Genomic DNA, 18,845 nt, shown 5'->3' with positions numbered 1-18,845 from the left:
ACACAGCAAAGTCATGCCAAGTGTTGCTGATGGATTGCAAAAGCAGCATGCAAAATAATAAAGTCAATAATGAAGGTCATAAGTCAACTTAATGGTTTGCCTGGAACTTAGCCCTCCCTTTTCTAAATGTAATCCAAAGCGGAGGCATTCAAGTGAGGAAATTCCAGTTCATTACCGCCACCTCCTGGTCAGAGTCTAAAAATAACATTTTAGACACTTCATTGATATTATTATACAAAAAAAAAAAAGTCTTAGATTTGTACTTTTTCCTGATGAAAAGAAAACAAACAAGATCAAGCAGCTTCCTTAAATGCTGCTGGACAGCCAATTTTGTAATTCAGAAGCACTGGATCTCCATTTGAGCTTCTTAAAAGAGCACTTGGCATTTTAAAAAGTGAGGGCTGTGGGAACAGAGTGTGTGAAGAGCCTGCAGTTGAAACAGTCTCTCACCCACTCATGCTGAGGAGCTTTGAGGGCCGAGGGCTGTTAAATGAGGAGGGAGATAATGAGAGAGAGGCAGCAGCATGGTAATCAGCAGGCCTCAATTTCCTCACTGATGCTCCAGATTAGCCCAGCCTCACAGGCTCCCTTAGGCATGTTTCATCTCCTCTCTCCCCTCAGAGAACACTTTGGATGAAAGGCAGAACTTCTCCATCCAGTCTGCTTACGAACCCCTGCTGAGGCTACTGTGCAAAACTCTGTTGATAATCAAGGGGGATTTTTTTTTCTCAATTCATTATCTTTTCCATTGCTCTCGGGTCCATTAGCTACACTTTTAAGCTCTATTTTTTTTATGTAGCATTTTCCCTGTGTTTTATGTATTCAAATACTCACCATTGATTTTTAGGTCTACATTTTCCACAGTCTTACTGAATGCAGAAGAAAATCAGGTAGTTAGTACTACAAGTTGGCAGGCATTTTCAGCCAAAAATACTGCAATAAAAACAAATATATTGTGAAATATTCTTGCAATTTAAAATAATATTATTTAAAAACTTTTTAAAGATTAATATATTTGAAATTGTTTTTGTAATATAATTGTCGTAATATATTTTCAGTAGAATTTATCCCTGTGATGTCAACGCTGAATTTTCAGCATCATTACTATTATTTCAATAATCTTCAGTCTTCAGTGTCACATGACCCTTCAGAAATCATGAATATATGCCGAAACATTTCTTATTATTATCAATGTTGAAAACACTTGTGCAGCTAAATTTTTTTTTTTTTTTTTTTTTGTGTAAAACATGATAGCACAGCATTTATTTGAAACAGAAATTTGTAACGATGTAAAAGTCTTTACTGTCACTTATGGTCAATTTAATGCATCATTGCTGACTAAAAGAATTAATTTCTTCAAAAAAAAAAAAAAAAAAAAAAAAAAAGAATGACCCCCGACTTTTTTTTTTTTTAAAGCTGAGACATTACACTTGAGGTTTGTTGATATAAAATTGCTTGAAACTGTTCATCTCTCCCACAATATTGTCACAAAATAATTAGTCACAAACTGAGGATCTAAGCTTTTACAGAAAATCCAGAAAATTTGAACTGTTAGATCCACCTTGTGGCCAATTATGTAATAGCTATACCATCCCAGTGCAGTTCTTTATTTCTTTGTAAATATGTGCTGATTGTGGACAATTATCACTTTTGGTTTGTTTTTGAACAATTTGGCTAATTTAGAGGCAGTAAACAGCAAACAGACCGATTTTACACTCTGAGAGGAGGATCAGATACATGCACAACTGCTATTATTATTTTTTTATCCTGCTTTGAATGTGGCCATGGATCACCTGAGTTGTGCATACGTGAGTGACATCATTTTGACCACAGTAAACAGCTTCAGTTTGTCTCTGCCATAAGGCTCAGGCAAATTTTGAGTCTCTTAATTTGTGTGTTAGTGTGTTTTTCTTATGTGTAGTGTCTCTCCTTTTTTATGGATTTTCACTAAAGTTCACTAAAGTCCTGCATATCAGCCAACTCACTGAGCCCAGGGGAGAGAGGAAGCCCACCCATAACATTTTTGCCTCGGGCCATGTGAATCTAATGGCCCTGGCCAAATGAGGGATGCACTTCTTGTTCTCACTATTCATAAATTCATCCATTACCTTCAGGCTAATTGTACTGTTACATATTTCAGAAATATTATTTATGTAAATGAATTACCTGTACCAGGAAATCTGCACAATATTATCTCTGGACCATTTAAGTACCGAACCTTTGTTTGCTAAAAAGGGATTTAACTGGAAGCAAATCTAGTTTATAACTTTAATGATGTAAGATTCATAAATTCTCTATGAATGATTAACACAGATTCATGAATACTAAAATGCTCTGTTTGTTCAGTCTGCGTGTGTCTCCGCTCACAGGTGATATCCAATGCCAGGAGGTTGCCCTGGATACACGCTAAAGGGAACAGACAAAATCATATCTGCCTGCAAAGCACTATACACATTATATTTCATGTCCCTTTGTCTTTTGATGTGACTGAGTGTTCTGTCTGGTCGACAGTGGTGATGATGTAACCATGACACATTAAAAAATAACTGGAGTGTAGTATGAAGTCCTTCAAATGGTTTTGTGGGAGTCTGGAGTGTGATTGAGAGAAATATTTTTTTCATGGTGAAAAAATATATGATCAATAACTTATGACAACATATGTTTTTACATTTCTTTAACTCATCAAAATAAGATATATAACATTTTTAAGTCAGTTTAATGTGATTTAAGTTGAAATGACTTAAATATCCAAGTTGATTATACTTAGAAATTTAAGGCAGCAACTGTTTTTTTTTTGTTTTTTTTTTACAGTGCATGGGATTGCACTTGAAGTCTACCTTTGTACTTTCTCCTTTCAACATCACAATAAACTAAACGTTTGTAAATGAGAGCTTAGTATGGCTCAGAAATACACAGCACAAAACACCCTATAGTTTTATGGCAAGCCGTTTTAACTTTTATTCATTTCCAGGATACGAATTGTTGATATCAACAATTACATTTTTTTTATGTCAACCATTTAATTCTTAATATCAAAAATGTAATTGTTGATATCAACACTTTAATTTTTTGATATCTGTAATTATATTTTCACTAGTGAAATAGGCTGCCATTCAAAATCAATTGTTGATATCAAGAATTGATTTCTTATTAGTAGAAATATAATTTTTGATATCAATAATTACATTGTTACTAGTAAAAATGCGAATTACTGATATCAAGAATTCAATTGTCACTAGTTGAAATGTCTATTCTTGATATCAACAACTGAATTGCTAGTAAAAATGTATTTCTGATATCAATATTATTTCAGATATCTAAAATGGCTTTCTTACTAGTAACAATCACATTCATGATATCAGAAATTAACATTGTCACTAGTGAAAACTGAATTATTGATATCAAAAATGAACATTGTTACTAGTAGCAATTCAATTGTTGATATCAAGAATAGACATTTCAACTAGTGACAGTTTAATTCTTGATATTAAAAATAAAGGTTTTTACTAGTAAGAATTGTATTTCTGATTTCTGAAGTAAGAAATCAATTCTTGATATCAACAATGGATTTTGAATGGTAGCCTATGGTGACATTTCACTAGTGAAATACAATTACAGATATCAAGAATTATAGTTTTTACTAGTTGAAATTAAATTGTTGATATCAAGAATTAGCATTGTTACTAGTGGAAATGTAATTTCTGATATCAAAAATTACCATTGTTATAGTAGAAATCTAATTCCTGATATCAATAACTATCATTTTAACTAGTAAAAATTGAATTGTTGATATCAAGAATTAGTATCCTGGAAATGAATAAAAGTTAAAACGGCTTGCCATAATAGTTTAGTATAAAAGCATTGCTGTTTATGACTGTATAGGCTGTTATTTGAAATGGTCAATTGTTGTCTATAGTGAACTAGACTGTAAATGACCAAATTTAAAAGCAGAGCTATTGACTCTTTGCCATTCACACTGCACAATCAATTATGACAGAAATCTAAGCGGCCTGTAAGGACCATTGGTCTATTATGTTGTACGTTTTGCATGATAATAATTGAATCCACTATAAAACTATATCATGTATAACCTTATTGTTGCTATTTGACATTAAATGTAATAGTAATAAAAATATTAGTATTATTAACACAAATTACATAACATCAATAAATGGTAAATTATATTTCTAACAGTCAGTCTTTGATTGACATTGACATCCTTATCGTCACAACAAAATCCTCCATGGGTTCCTTCTAATCTTGAACTATCCTTCAAGTGTTGACTCAGTAGTTTCCATTCATCTCATCATAGCATCACTAAAGAGGATGTACGTCATGCACCCTAAGCACACTCTATTCAGCAAAGCATATTGTGCATTAAACTGTTCAAAAACAGTTTGCCTGATAAAAGACAAAAAAAAGTTGCAATGTTCATTGTATAAAAATTCAGTTGGCTTTTGATTAATGCCATTAGATTGCACTTTCGTTCTGTTTTATTGGATGATTGCTCTGCAGAGATTCCCCATCTTTTGACACAGAATGAGGACAGTTCCAGGGTTTTCAATCAAAGGATGGATGGAAACTTTTCATATGTCTGGGGTTCTCAGAAGCGGAAGTCGTTATAGCTGGTTATACTTCTAGTGAAACTAAAACAAATAGGTATAATTTATGCGTTCCCGTTTACCCCAACAGCCCAAAAAAACATGATAGCATTATATTAAATAGCCTACAACATGTTCCTGTATCAACATCTTGGAGAGTGGGCGGTTGCGATATGGCTTATTTCTCTAATCAGGACCTGGAACCTCTAACCTGGAGGAAAGCAGCCACATGTGATCATTCCTTCTGCAAAAAAAGAAATTTCATGTTAAAAAAGTAATTTATTTATGATCAGATTTCTTTTCATACTGTCTAAACTGTTTGCGTGAAGCATTGTTAAGTCATATCATTTTAGTCAGTGTTTTCTAAGCTTCTAAAAGGCATTGCATGTGTCAAAGTTGTGTCAAGCTGACATAGCAAATTTTATCATGGCTGCCAGTGTAGGGACAGTTGCAACATGTAGCCTACTTCAAATGTATTGTAATAATTTACCAAAACCTGGTTGTTACTTGAAAAAAAATTTTTTCTTCCTTTTACAAGTCTTTGTCTTTATACAGCCTGTTTAACTTAGTGAAGACCCTGTCTGTGCAGAAGTAAAATAAATACATTTACAGAATGATTTTATTAGGATACATGTTATCATGAATGTTGCAGCCCTCCCCTGTTACGAGGTCAGTTGCAACATCTGACTTTATCTATTCAAGTATTATCATATGTAGCAACAGTGTGAGTGGGTAGCTGACCAATGTGGGTAAGCCTATATATTGTATTACATTTTTGGCTTTCCAATACAAACAGTCTCTGAGAAACTCAAGTAAATGCTAAAAGTGTTGCAACCGTACTCACTCTCCCCTAAATATACACTTTATTTTATGATAATATATTGCATACTGTAGGCCTATAATAATTTAGCGTTTTAACAGTGCTAATACAAAAAAAAAAAAAAGTAAGAAATATTATGTAATACGTTTCACCTGAAGAGGTAGCAACACGCTGCCGAAGCACCGTCAGTCGATCAGTAGCCTGACAGTCTGTACAAAAAAAAAAGAAGTAGCCTATCATATTTTATTAAAGGTTTGTATTAAACTAAAAAATGACTGGTAGCGAAGTGCCAAGACTTCCGCGACGCACGAGACGAACAAACCCATCAGAAACAGAACGACGTGAAGGAAGCCAGTGAATAATCTGAACACTGCACGTAACAGCAATCAATGACATGCGATCGCTCCTCGAGGCGCTAATAGAGTTGGGACACCCAGCCCTTCCCTTATGCGATTTGTGCACCCAGCGGCGACGGCGCTCATTCTGCACACCACAGAGAGAGAGAGAGGAGCGATTAAATGAGCAGAAGACGTTAACTGTAAATTAAGCGCATGTGTGAGCAATAATTAAGCGTTTATATGCGGGTCTCTCCGTCGCACTGAGATGCGGTATAGCTATAACCGGTGCGGCGACGCGCTTGCTCTTGATGTCATCTGAGCTCAGGCCAGAACAGGTTGGTGGACCTGGGTTTGAGAGAAGGGATGAAACAGTCACGGTCACGGGGATTATTATTATTCTAGCCAGAGGGGCAGAGGTTTAATACTTCCTGGATTAACTCTGTCGTAATCGGAACGGGCTACAGTGGAGCAGCGCGCTGCTGATATTGTGCGCCCGTTTAAACGCTTCATTTAAATATAACCTACACTGTTTCGGGACTTTTGACAGGTGAACGAGGCTATAGGCTCTTTTAGAAGCAGGAGTTTTTGATTTACCTCAATCCACAAATCCTCAAAGTGGTCTTTCCTGAAGAAGCACCCGTATTTGAGAGGATGCAGATCCACTGCCTATCACAGCTCTGATTCTCGAGGACAAATTTGGCCCGTTTTCACCGACAGCTGTTTCATATGGGCGAAGCGAGAACTCGGTTCCCTTCTTCATGTTGGACATGGGCTCGCTGTCAAGATAACGGGGTGTCCGATCCAGAGCGGGAGAAGCGATGGGCAGAACTGTTCGATCAGCTGGATCTGAATAAAGATGGGAGGATTGACGTGAATGAACTGCGCACCGGATTAACCGCACGGGGGATCCTTCGCAGTGAGGTGGACGAGGTGGGTCCGGGACGTTAATAGTTGTTCACCCTAAACTGCTGTAGCCAAGTTATGATGAATGGGAAACATCTGAAACCTCAGCATACCATTTTTGATAAGACCAAACGAGAACCAAGCTTACTTTCAGCAGGAGTACTGCTGTGTCTTCGACCAAGGACAAATGATCCCGTGTAATTTATTTAAGAGTTAGACTTTCCACACTGAATATTGACAAACCTCCAGACTAATGTTGTTGCTTGTGTAGGACAGACCTGAAAGTGTTGTAAAGCAGGGCGAGATGTGACGTCTTAAATGTAACCTTGTGGTTCTCAATCAGGGGACCATGGGCTTAGATAGATAGATAGATAGATAGATAGATAGATAGATAGATGCAAAAATACTTTAAAAAATTATTTAAATTAATAAATTTGTATTAATAGACATAAATAAACTTGTAAACTGCATCATATTTCGTTTTATTTTTCCTCAGTAACTTGTTTTAAATGAAGAACGTAAGTTCTGAAATACAGAACATAACTTCTGTAATCACAAAATGGATTGTGGTTAATTAATTTTCAAGTAACTTCAAGTAACATAATTATCTCAGCGTAGAATTGAATATAGTGTTGGACAACAGGCCTACATGTTCAAAAATAAGAAGTGTCTAGCTGACCAGATGGGGAATGTTGAATAACACCTCTAGATAAACTTGGAAGCATAAAATATTGCACAAAATAAAACATGCACATTGTTATTCTTTTTTATATATAGTAAATGAAATTATTCAAATTGATGCACTGACACAATTTAAATTAGCCTAATGTTGGTTTTGTGGTCCAATTCTGCACTTTTGTTTTTAAAATTAATTTACATAGTTTAGGCAGAGCTTGTACATTTACAAAAATATTTTAACACATAGAAGACAAATACGAGATAGGCTAGTTATAAACATTTTAGGCACATGGTGCAAAATAACAGAGCTACAGATGTTGAAACAAAATGTGTGGCGCTGCTATTTTAGAATGTTATATAATGATCCAATCATATGCCATAAACAGCAGAAATAAATCTGCACCACTGGGTTAGGCTGCTTGAGTTCAGGGACTGTAAGTGCACTTGATAGTGCACTTGATCAACACACTGACAAGGGAAAGAGTTTGAAATATTGACCATTTATTCACTGATAATCTTATGGTCTGTATACTTATTGGTTCCACTGAAACCATCTTTTACAAGACTGCAGTATATTTGTTGACTTGATACATGCAGAACAATAATCACTGGTTGGCATTTCAACTTGAGTTGAGATAAGTGCAAAATTTAAATTGATGCCCAAATTAAACAGTGCTGATAAACATGTGAGATCATAATCAAATTTCCATTTTTATTAAACTTGCAGCACAAAATATAGAGCACCAACATTTAAATTTTTACTCCTGTTGTGAACAGCCTCGTTCTTGCCAAAGCGACTTGAAAAACAGTGCATATGTTGTGTTGTGACGATTTCTTCAGCAGGTAGTTAAGGATACACATCGGGTCCTAAGATGAAACCATGAAAGTGCCATTAAGAAAGTAACTTGGAGCAACATTGTATGCCAGTGGTACGTCTGTGCTGTTGGGTTGTGTGACTGTGTTAGTCATGTGCTGTGATGTAAGAAGAGAGATTAGCTCTTGTTCACAATGTGTTTGCGATTGGAGCCGCCAGACTACTGGCAGGGCTTTGCACAACCTTGCATCTATAAGCTCAGAGCAATGCCTCTTTCTCTCTCTCCATTTGCTTTCTGTTAGTTTCCTTTGTTCCTCATTCACGGGTATGACCACAGATGCAGTGTTAAATCAAGTCCACATATAACTCCTCCATCAAACCCTCACAATCTTGCCCTTAACTGCACTTTCCGCCCCCTCCACCCCTCAGATTGTACGTGTGAGTGACACCAATCATGACGGCCAGCTGGACATTGAGGAGTTCACACGGTATCTGCGCACACACGAGAAAGAGCTCCGACTTATGTTCCACAGCCTGGACCGCAACAACGATGGTCTGCATTATCCTTTCACACATTATAATGTTAACACACAACATCACTGTAACTGCTACCTCACAATACTTTACTGAAAATGCACATTTCCTTTTTGCACTATTGCTTTTAAAGTGTTAATATAACTTTTGTGTGTCTTTGCCTAGTATATGTCGTCATAGTATCATTCAAAAGTTTGGGGTCAGAAATTAGATTTTTTTGAGAAAAAGATAAATTAATATTGTCCGATTAATTTCGATTGTCCACTTTAGTCATTCTACTAACTATAAATAACTTTGCAACTACATGTCAGCCTACTCTCATTAGAGTATTAGCAGACTGTCTGCTTAATATCTGCTAACACCTTATTTAGATGATCCCTCAACAGACATTCTACTGACAATAAGTTCATTTTCAAGTGAATGTGTCAATCTAATCAATCTAAATATTAATCTCTAATAATACTCTAATGAGAGTTAGTTGACATGTAGCTCTTAAGTTACTTATAGTAAATAGTATATCTAAAGTGAACTATCAAAAGAAAGTGTAACCAAGACGTCTATTTTAAACAACTGCTGTTCTTTTGAACTTTCTGTTTGTCAAACAATCCAAAAATGAATCACGTTTTTTTTCAAAACTATTAAGCAGCACAACTGTTTAAAACATTGATAATAATAAGAAATATTTCTTGAGCAACAAATCATCATATTAGAATGATTTCTGAAGGATCATGTGACAGTGAAGACTGGAGTAATGATGCTGAAAATTCAGCTTTGACATCACTGGAATAAATTACATTTTAAAATATATAAAAATAAAAATAAAAGTTATTTTGAATTGTAATAATATTTCAGAGTTTCACTGTATTTTTTATTTATTTGTTGTATTTCTGTTTAAATAAAGGCAGCTCTTCACTTCACTTCATAAGAGATCTCTTTCAAAAAATCTTACTGACCCCAAATTTTGAACAATAGTATATCCTCTGCGGTCTATATATAGAATAAGAATTAAAGTATTTTATGACCTCAGGTCACATAGATGTTGCAGAAATTCAACTCTCCTTGCACAGTCTTGGAGTGAATGTGTCCACAGAGCAGGCCTCCAGAATCCTGCAAAGGTTAGAGCACGTCAGCTTTTCACAAAACACTGTGCTTTAATTTTTTTATTGCTTGATCAATGTCATGTACACACCTACCTCCCACTCTGGCTGTGTTTTCAGAAGACTTTAAGATGTTTCTGTGAAGCCCACATGTGTTGAGTCACACAGTTTCAATAGGCATAGAAAAAGCTTGTTTTAACTATTCTATATTCCTTTTTGTGTGTCAGCATAGACAGAGACGGCACTATGACCATTGACTGGAATGAGTGGCGAGACCACTTCCTGTTTAACCCCTTGCACAACATGGAGGACATTGCCCACTACTGGAAACACTCTCTGGTTTACTTCCAGCTCTTTTTAGAAATTAGGCTTGATATTCATATATATTTTAGAATGTAAACTTCATCTGTCTTTTGAATCTGTAATGTTTGTGTGTCAGATGTTGGACATTGGAGAACAACTGACGGTGCCAGATGAGTTTTCGGAGAAGGAGCGGCGTTCAGGTGTGGTGTGGAGACAGTTGGTGGCCGGGGCAATGGCAGGAGCCGTTTCGCGAACAGGAACTGCTCCTCTGGATCGTCTTAAAGTTTTCCTTCAGGTTCAGTCAGTTCTTAAAGAGGCCAGATTATGCCCTTTTACAATGCTTGATTTTATTTTTGGGCTCAACTAAAATAGTTTTTCATGTTTGAATGTTCAAAAAACATTACCTTGTTGCAGCACCTCTCCTCCCAGTCTGTCAGCAATGTTCTGTTTAGTTCATGTCTTTATGAAGCCCCTCCGCTTTGATTGGTCAGCTGGTCAACAAACACTTTAAGTGTGTTTTGAAAATGTCACGCCCCTTACCATAACCGCGAATTTCAACACATCATTAAAGCTACACTGTCATTTTTGTTGATTCTTAGCAAAAAAACACTTTGTTCTTTCAAAATGATATGTGCTCATTAATGTGTAATTACTTCCACCAACTAATCAAGTATTCTCGTAAACGTAGAATCTGGCATTTAGAATACATACGAGCGAGTCGCTCGAATGGCGGCAGCCATGTTGCGCCTCCATCTTGAAAATACATTAGCCAAAGAGGGACATACCTGGAAATTCAAGCTTCGCCTTTTGCGTTTTTACACTCAGTGGCACTGTGACGAATGCGAGGGGGAGATTACTCACGACTGCCGGCAGATTTGAAATCATACGGCCACCGTAGGAGTTAAAACGCCCTCCAAATGGGAGGGGCTAGAAAGTAATATTCAGTTGGTAGTCAAACAATTTCACCGCTAGATGGGAGAAAATCCTACACAGTGTAGCTTTAACGCAACTCAACCAGGCCTTGCTCCTTTTTTTCGCAAATGCCTGGGGCGGAAATTATTTAAATGAGCGATATTGTGACATGTTCCTTCCTGAAAGAAAACGATCAAGACAGTTCAAGACAGATTCAAAAATAGTGCTTACTGATACAGGGAGTATCTGAATTTGTAGTGACTTTGTGCTTTGTAACTTTGCAGACCTTTATATGTACAAACAACAACATTACACACTAAAGAAAGTTGAAAATGTAAAAAATAATAATAAGTCCTCTTTAAAAGTGTTAGAATGAAGTTTTGTCTCTATGAATTATTGTTGTATCAAAGAAACTCAACAGAAATCAATAAATCCTTTGTGGGCACTGGCAGTTGTGAAAAGTACATTACTCGTAATGAAAGGAGTGTGAACTGAGTGGGTTTTCAACAGGTCCATGGCTCGAGTGGTGTGAGTTTGTTGGGTGGATTGCGTGGAATGGTGCAGGAGGGAGGACTGAAGTCCCTTTGGAGAGGCAATGGCATCAACGTCCTCAAAATTGCCCCGGAGTCAGCTATCAAATTCATGGCTTATGAGCAGGTAAACAAATCAGAATACAGTAGCTACACATTTTAAACCACTCTGTTTTTAGTGGCATATTGTCTAATATTAGTAAAACAATTTCAAATGTCTTGTGTAGATCAAATGGCTGATCAGAGGCAGTAGGGAAGGTGGCTCTCTAAGGGTTCAAGAACGTTTCATTGCTGGCTCACTGGCTGGAGCTACTGCTCAAACCATCATCTACCCCATGGAGGTAAGAGGAGGAAGTGAGAGACATGAAGAGACTTTCAGTTTTCAACTATATAAGTAATGTAACCACAGACCTTTTTTCACTCATAAATCAAAAACCGGCATTCTAAAAACCCATTAGGAATTCCTGAATCCTTCCTGAATTAGCCTTCTGGGTTGGCCTACAAATTTACATCAAGACTAAATGGCTTTATAAGGATAAGACATGAAGAATTCAGTTGCTTTACTTCTAAATGTATTGTCTTTTTTATCAGATGCACTTCTACAGAAATTGTATAAAGTAGATAGATATATATATAAAAAAAGATCTGTCCCAGTTTTAGACTATGGACAAAATAGGACTGAAAAACTTCAGTATAAGCTGTCAAGCTGATATTATAATTATTGATAGATAGACATTAGTACAGTAAAATATACATTTATAATGTTAAAAAAGATTTCTATTTCAAATAAGTGCTGTTCTTTTGAAATTTAATTTCTACTCATCTAAGAATCCTGAAAAAATGTGTCCCAGTTTCTGCAAAAATATTAAGCAGCACAACTATTTTCAACATTGATAACCAGAATTGTTTATTGAGTATTAAATCATCATATTAGAATTATGATGATTATCATGTGACAAGGAGTAGTGATGCTAAAAATTCAGCTTCGACATTACTTTAATGGTCTTACTCATATAATGTCTGGCAGTAAAAGTATCCTATTGTCTTAAGTAGTGCAGTTTTTCAGCTGCTAATGTAAAGTACAAACAATAGAGAATCATGTAACAGGGAAAGCTGTTTAACAAAGCTGTTCCTAATTGCTGTTTGCCTGTTTACTCGTATTGTTCTAAATGCTCAAAGAGTCGAAAATGAGCTGGGCCTAGTTAACAAATACAGATACAGATTGTCTTTCTATTCCTGGTGTGCTTAAGAAAACAAGTTTCTTTTTTTAGGTTCTGGTAACTATTTAATGAGGCAGATCAGTTCACATTTTGGAAGACAAATCTTCTATTTATTTATTTATTTAGAGATCTTGGAGTTTCTGCAGCTTAAAGTTAAAGTCACCTCCAAACTTATATTTCTCAATATTCTCTTTAATTATTTAATTTTTTTTAAACTTTCTATGTTTACTCTGTTCCTTCCCAGGTGTTGAAGACGCGTCTAACCCTCCGAAAGACAGGACAATATTCTGGCATGGCAGACTGTGCCAAACAGATACTGCGTAAAGAAGGAGTGAGAGCGTTCTACAAAGGCTATGTGCCAAACACACTTGGCATCATCCCTTATGCTGGCATTGATCTGGCTGTTTATGAGGTATGACTGTGTGTGCGTATTTTAACACATTTAAGTGGTTGCGAATGCCTGCTGCCACTGACAGGCTATGAGAATTTATCATTCTCAGTTGCAATGGTTGGTAAAATAAAATGTTTCGTATTTTACGTTGCTGTGCAATTCTCTCTTTCTAAGAACTCACTGGTCTTTTTTCAGGTGATTGTCTTATTAACCCCATGACATTGTTTATCATGTGACAAAAACGTTTTATTTGGCCAAGGACGCATTAAATTAATCAAAAGTGACAGTGAAGACATTTATAATATTACAAAAGATTTCTATTTTAAATAAATGCTTTTCATTTGAAATGTATCTATCAAATTAATCAATCAAAGAGTCATTTTACACAAAAATATTAAGCAGTACAAATCAACATATTAGAATAATTTCTGAAGAATCTTATATGTAACCGACGAATCGATGCTGAAAATTCAGCTTTGCAATTAAATAACTATAATAATTCTATAAAATATATTAAAATATATAAAAATTAACTTATATGTTAAAACTAACTTATATTAACTATATATACTATACTAACTAACTAACTAACTATATATATATATATATATATATATATATATATATATATATATATATATATATATATATATATATGTAGTGCAATATTGTTACCATTTAAAAAAAAAAAAAAAAAAAAAAAAAAAAACCTTGGGTTTGTTTCTGTTTTGGGTAGGTTTGTCGCATGTTTTAGTTTTTTGTCGTAGTTTTCAGTTCGTTTCTATGGTTTTTCATTGTTTGATTATTAGTTACACCTGTCGTTGATTTCATTGATTTGTTTGTCTGATTATTTAAAGGGACAATAAGTAACTTTTTAGGTATTTTATTATCTAAAATCAATATTTTTATTCATAAATATGTCCTCAATGGTGTACAAATACCTCTGCCAATGATCTGACTTATCCTCGTAAACGAAGAATTTATTATCTTTATATACATAGGACGGGTAGGGTCCACGGAGGCTTCCATGTAGTTCCGCCATCTTGAAAAACTATAATAGCAGAGAGGGACAAAAAGTACTAGGCCAACGCGTTTCCACAACGCGTTTTCGTTCAGAGCCCGCGTCACGTGACTGAAACCAGCAGAAAAGGAGCAGAGCAGAGAGAGTCGCTTTTGTCACTGCCCCGGCAAGTTTAAAGGCTGCACTGCACGGGAGTCACAGGATAACGAGTCCTCTTTGTCGAAAAAGTCCACAATAAGACCGTAAAAGGAAACGTGATCGGAGATTACAAAAACAAGGGTCATTATAATGTCGGGATAGCTAATGCAGGAGAAAGCTTTCAAAAGAGACGCTGAAGTTTCCTGCTTTCTTCTCGACAGGTAAGTCAATGTTAAGGTCTAATTACAGGCTTTTTTTTTATTTTTTATTTTATTAGCCTATATAGACCAGCGTTTCCCAGCGGGGTGAAGCGGCACCCTGGGGTGCTTCTGGTGAGAGCAGGGGTGCTGTGTAAAAAAACAATTTTTTACCATCAATCTCGGATCGTCGGAAGTCTCTAATAACAACAAATAATGCGCACAAATTTATAATAAAAATGCAAATCATAAGTTTTCGGCGTTGAATTGCGGAGGTTGCGTTTGCGTTTGATTTTATTCCCGTGCCTTATTCCCAATGCGTCCACATAAAGCTGCCTATTTTTCATTGATGCGCTTACAGTCAAATACACACGAAAACATTGTCACAACGTCCGTCTTGCCGCGCATTCACATAAACACATCGGTTATGTCCGTGCTGCTGTCAACGCAATGCGTGCGATTAATGTTTTTCACTTTAACACGTTAAAAATATTTAACGCAATTAAAGCAGCATTTTTTTCTGTCATCCTTTGGCTAGCGTTACATTATATAATCACGTTCTTCTTCAAGCAAATGCTTCTAACCATGCAAGCGAGAAAATACAAAAGAGAATGCGCTGTCTGTGATGCTGACACGACGCACGCCAGACTCGACTTCTCTTTCGCGCTTTCGCTTTGAGTATCCTCATACGAGCAGTCTTAAATTAGTTAAATAAAGTCTTAAATGAACGTTAAGAGTTGTGAGAAAATGGGACGCGTGTGGGATCCACATGTGACAGTGCAGCAGTGACATCAGAATCAAATAACACTTCATTCATAAAAATATGCCTTTAAACAATTATTTGAAATATACTGTCTTTATGATGTTTCTACATTAATTTGGAGATTTACTGTGAAATTATTAGGCTACATAAAATATAGTAAAAACAAGCTATCTTGTGCAATTATAACAAAATTATCCCAATAATTATCACATTATCCCAATAATTATCCCAATAATTATCCCATACACTGAGTGAGCAAACATTTAGGTGAGATTTGCAATGGTAATTGAGCAATGTTTATATATGAATAAAACGCCTTAATTGAATATGTCATTATGTAAAGTGATCTCTTCAGAAGAAAGTAATGATTTCCTAGATTTTAAATGGATGGACAAAAAAATAAGAAAATAATAGATAAAAATATCTATATGACAGTAGGCCTATAAGTTCTTCCCTGTGGTATTGAAAATTGATACATTTATTTATTTATTTATTTATTTATTGCTCAAGTCATACATAAATGTTTCATTCATTCATGCATGCATTCGTAACATGCATGAACGAAAAAAAAAAGGAACAGCAAGAAGAAAATCTTATGGTAGCCTACCTGTCATTTATTTGTGCACATCAAAAATTAAATAAAAAAAACCCCAACATTTCAAGGTATAGTATCAAAGTAGTATCTCTACTATTGAGTAAAGTAGAGAAGGCCCTATAAACAAGGTTGTAAGTTTTGTTTGTTCAAAACTGTAACATTCGTTTGTTCGTTGTGTCAAGTTGTAGTTTGTTTAAAATAACAAACCAGTTCACCCGAAGGAAAACTCGATGAAGTGCTATTAGAGGACATCCTGTCATAGCTTTTTGGTACATAATGGCTACCGTAGATGCAACACACATTTGAAAATGCGAGGCGCTAGAGAGCACTATTCATTTGATTGCAAAATACAATTTCACCACTAGATGGGAGAAAATCCCACTTACTGTCCCTTTATTTAAGACAACATGACAAACAAATTTAAGACTTTTATGACATCTCTGCTGCTTTCGGCTTTTATTTAAGCCCAGTGTTTCTGGTTGTTTCGTTCATGTTTCGAGTAGATGTGTTCTGAGTATTTTGTTTGAGTTTGTATTTAATAAATCTACAGCTGCAGTGAATAGATCCATATATATGTATAGATAACATATATATAAACAATATTATTTTTGTATAATATTATATTTTGAAATATATATATAAAAAATATTGGAAACATATTTATATCCCTCCATATTCTCTGTTATTTTGACAGACTCTAAAGAACGCTTGGCTACAGAGGTACTGCATGGGCTCAGCTGATCCAGGGGTTTTTGTGCTGCTCGCATGCGGCACTGTGTCCAGCACATGTGGGCAACTGGCTAGTTACCCGCTGGCTTTAATCCGCACACGCATGCAGGCTCAGGGTGAGCGAGAGGAAATGCAATGTTATTCTGATTATGTTGTGAATGATTTTTTTTTTTTTTTATGAAACCCATAATAAATGTTCACAAGAATGAAAATATTTTAAATTAAAATATAACCTCACTCCTCCCTTTCTTCTGGATAGCTTCAGTAGATGGTGTTCCACAGCTGTCAATGGTTGGCCAGTTCAAGCACATTGTGTCCCACGAAGGCGTTTCTGGACTTTACCGTGGCATTGCCCCCAATTTCCTCAAAGTCATTCCTGCTGTTAGCATCTCTTATGTGGTTTATGAGCATATGAAGAAAGCACTGGGAGTGGGATCCTAAGGCAGAATCAGAGTGAAAAAGAAAGAGAGAACCTGTATTAAAAAAGGAGCATTAGGGAGGCACAGAGGACCCCTAGAGAACAGGATAAGGAAAACATAGTCAATGAATGACCTAAAAACCTACTCTACATCATAAACAATTACATTCCCATTGCAATTTACACTTCAATAGGATGAAAAGACAGTTTTGGGCTGAGGCAATCGTTAAGAACAATGGTTGTGTTTAGAGTATGTTTCTCTTTGACTGGCAGCTTGTAGATCTCAGGTTTATTGTGCACTATAAACAGCTTCTTATCTTCAAAGGTGAACACCGTACATAGTGCTTCATTTTACGTGGAATGTAATTTCATTGGCGTAATTATAAATGTGGGGTAAAAAACTAATAGGCAATGAAAGACTTAATGACAGAGAATGATGGTGAAATAGTAGGCCTATTGCAGTATTATATTTTTTATAAATGGCAAGTGGCAACCAAAGTTTCCCTCCTAAAATTGACCAAAATATTGAAGAAGGTGTTTTAATGTACACTGAGGAATAGAATATTTTAAATAGTCTCTCCTGACCGATGTTTCATAACATTTACGAATGAGTGATAAATTGTAAAGCATGTTTATACAGGGATTTACATTATTGTATGACTTTTTGTATTTTTGTAAAGGTCAGCGAGAGTTAAGCATGTCATATGCTACAATTTAATGATCAAGAATTTGCACTCTTCAAATGATTGTGGAAATATTTATATCTTATATCTTATTTATAAAAGATCACGATGTTCTTTTATGACATCTCTGCTGCTTTGCTTTTTACAACCTTTTCTGATATTTCAGGCCTCATTGTTGTGTAGAGTAAAATACAGGATTTAGTGTTGCCTTGAACAACTTGCAAATGGAGCAACAACAAGGGCATTAGATAAGATGGGGACAGGGCTGTTTCTAGAGGGGAGAAAGGTGGTGACTACAACAACCTGCACTGGGGCCCCGAAGACCCTAGCTGCGGCCCTGGATGGGGAGTTTATCAGTAAAGCTGTGCATTAGATTTGGATGCTTTGCGTTTGTTAAGGAATGTGCTATGGTGAATGATAAATGTGGCTCAAAGTAGTATTAATCTGTTCACAAAGGGCTTTTGGTAGTGCATGATGTCAGTGTCACAAGTTGCATGTTTTACGTGTTTTAAGAGCTCTGATTGTCCATATCAAAAAATATGCAAAGCACTGTTAGGCCTATATTTAAAACTGACAAGGAATGCATGTTTATTTAACATAAAACATGACTGCTTTTACCAGACTCTAAATCAGAAACACATTATAGAACTACTGGATGCTACTAGATTACAGGACTAAACAACAAAAAAGTCATTTGTTTGGTTCTGTAAAGAATTAACTAAATAACATGTGATTTTATAGACTATAGTGGGTATTCAATCCTACTCCTGAAGGTCATTGGGCCAGTTGCATAAACTGCTAAGACAATTTTAATTTTTTTTCTTAAAGACCGTTCATAACTTTTTAAAGTCAGTTACATGAAAATGTACATTTGATAATCAAGAGTACAACTGACTGTCCCTTGATTAACTGCTAGTGGTTCATACTAGATCTTAAGACACTGTTTTAACTGTTTTAGCTGCATCTAATTCAGATTTTGCTGAATGTAGTATTTTGAGAAATACATTTATAACTTATCTTAGAAAATAATTACCTCTGGAAACTTTTTTTTTCTTCTTCTTCTTATTTTGTTGCTTTTATGCATTGCATTGAGAGTATAGTGTGCCTTGACATGCTGTGTTCACTTTAAAATATGTGCATGCTGTGTAGCCAGTCTGGCA

At 35.6% G+C, this 18,845-nt stretch overlaps 1 protein-coding gene across 1 annotated transcript; it reads left to right on the top strand.

Moving 5' to 3' along the window:
• Positions 1-6,485: 6,485 nt before the first annotated feature.
• On the top strand, positions 6,486-17,025 carry slc25a23b (solute carrier family 25 member 23b; the record flags this gene model as incomplete). The annotated part of the gene is made up of 10 exons (XM_081366579.1): positions 6,486-6,689; positions 8,584-8,707; positions 9,716-9,803; positions 10,013-10,124; positions 10,225-10,383; positions 11,511-11,657; positions 11,758-11,871; positions 12,995-13,162; positions 16,550-16,700; positions 16,844-17,025. The coding sequence occupies 10 exons, from the start codon at positions 6,486-6,488 to the stop codon at positions 17,023-17,025; spliced, it is 1,449 nt and encodes a 482-aa protein (XP_081222705.1).
• Between the last annotated feature and the right edge of the window lie 1,820 nt (positions 17,026-18,845).

Source organism: Scardinius erythrophthalmus, assembly GCF_964197995.2.
Source record: "Scardinius erythrophthalmus genome assembly, chromosome: 1".
Lineage (NCBI taxonomy): Eukaryota > Metazoa > Chordata > Actinopteri > Cypriniformes > Leuciscidae > Scardinius > Scardinius erythrophthalmus.
Note: the sequence above shows the minus strand (reverse complement) of the source record. Positions and strands in the feature narration are given on the sequence as shown.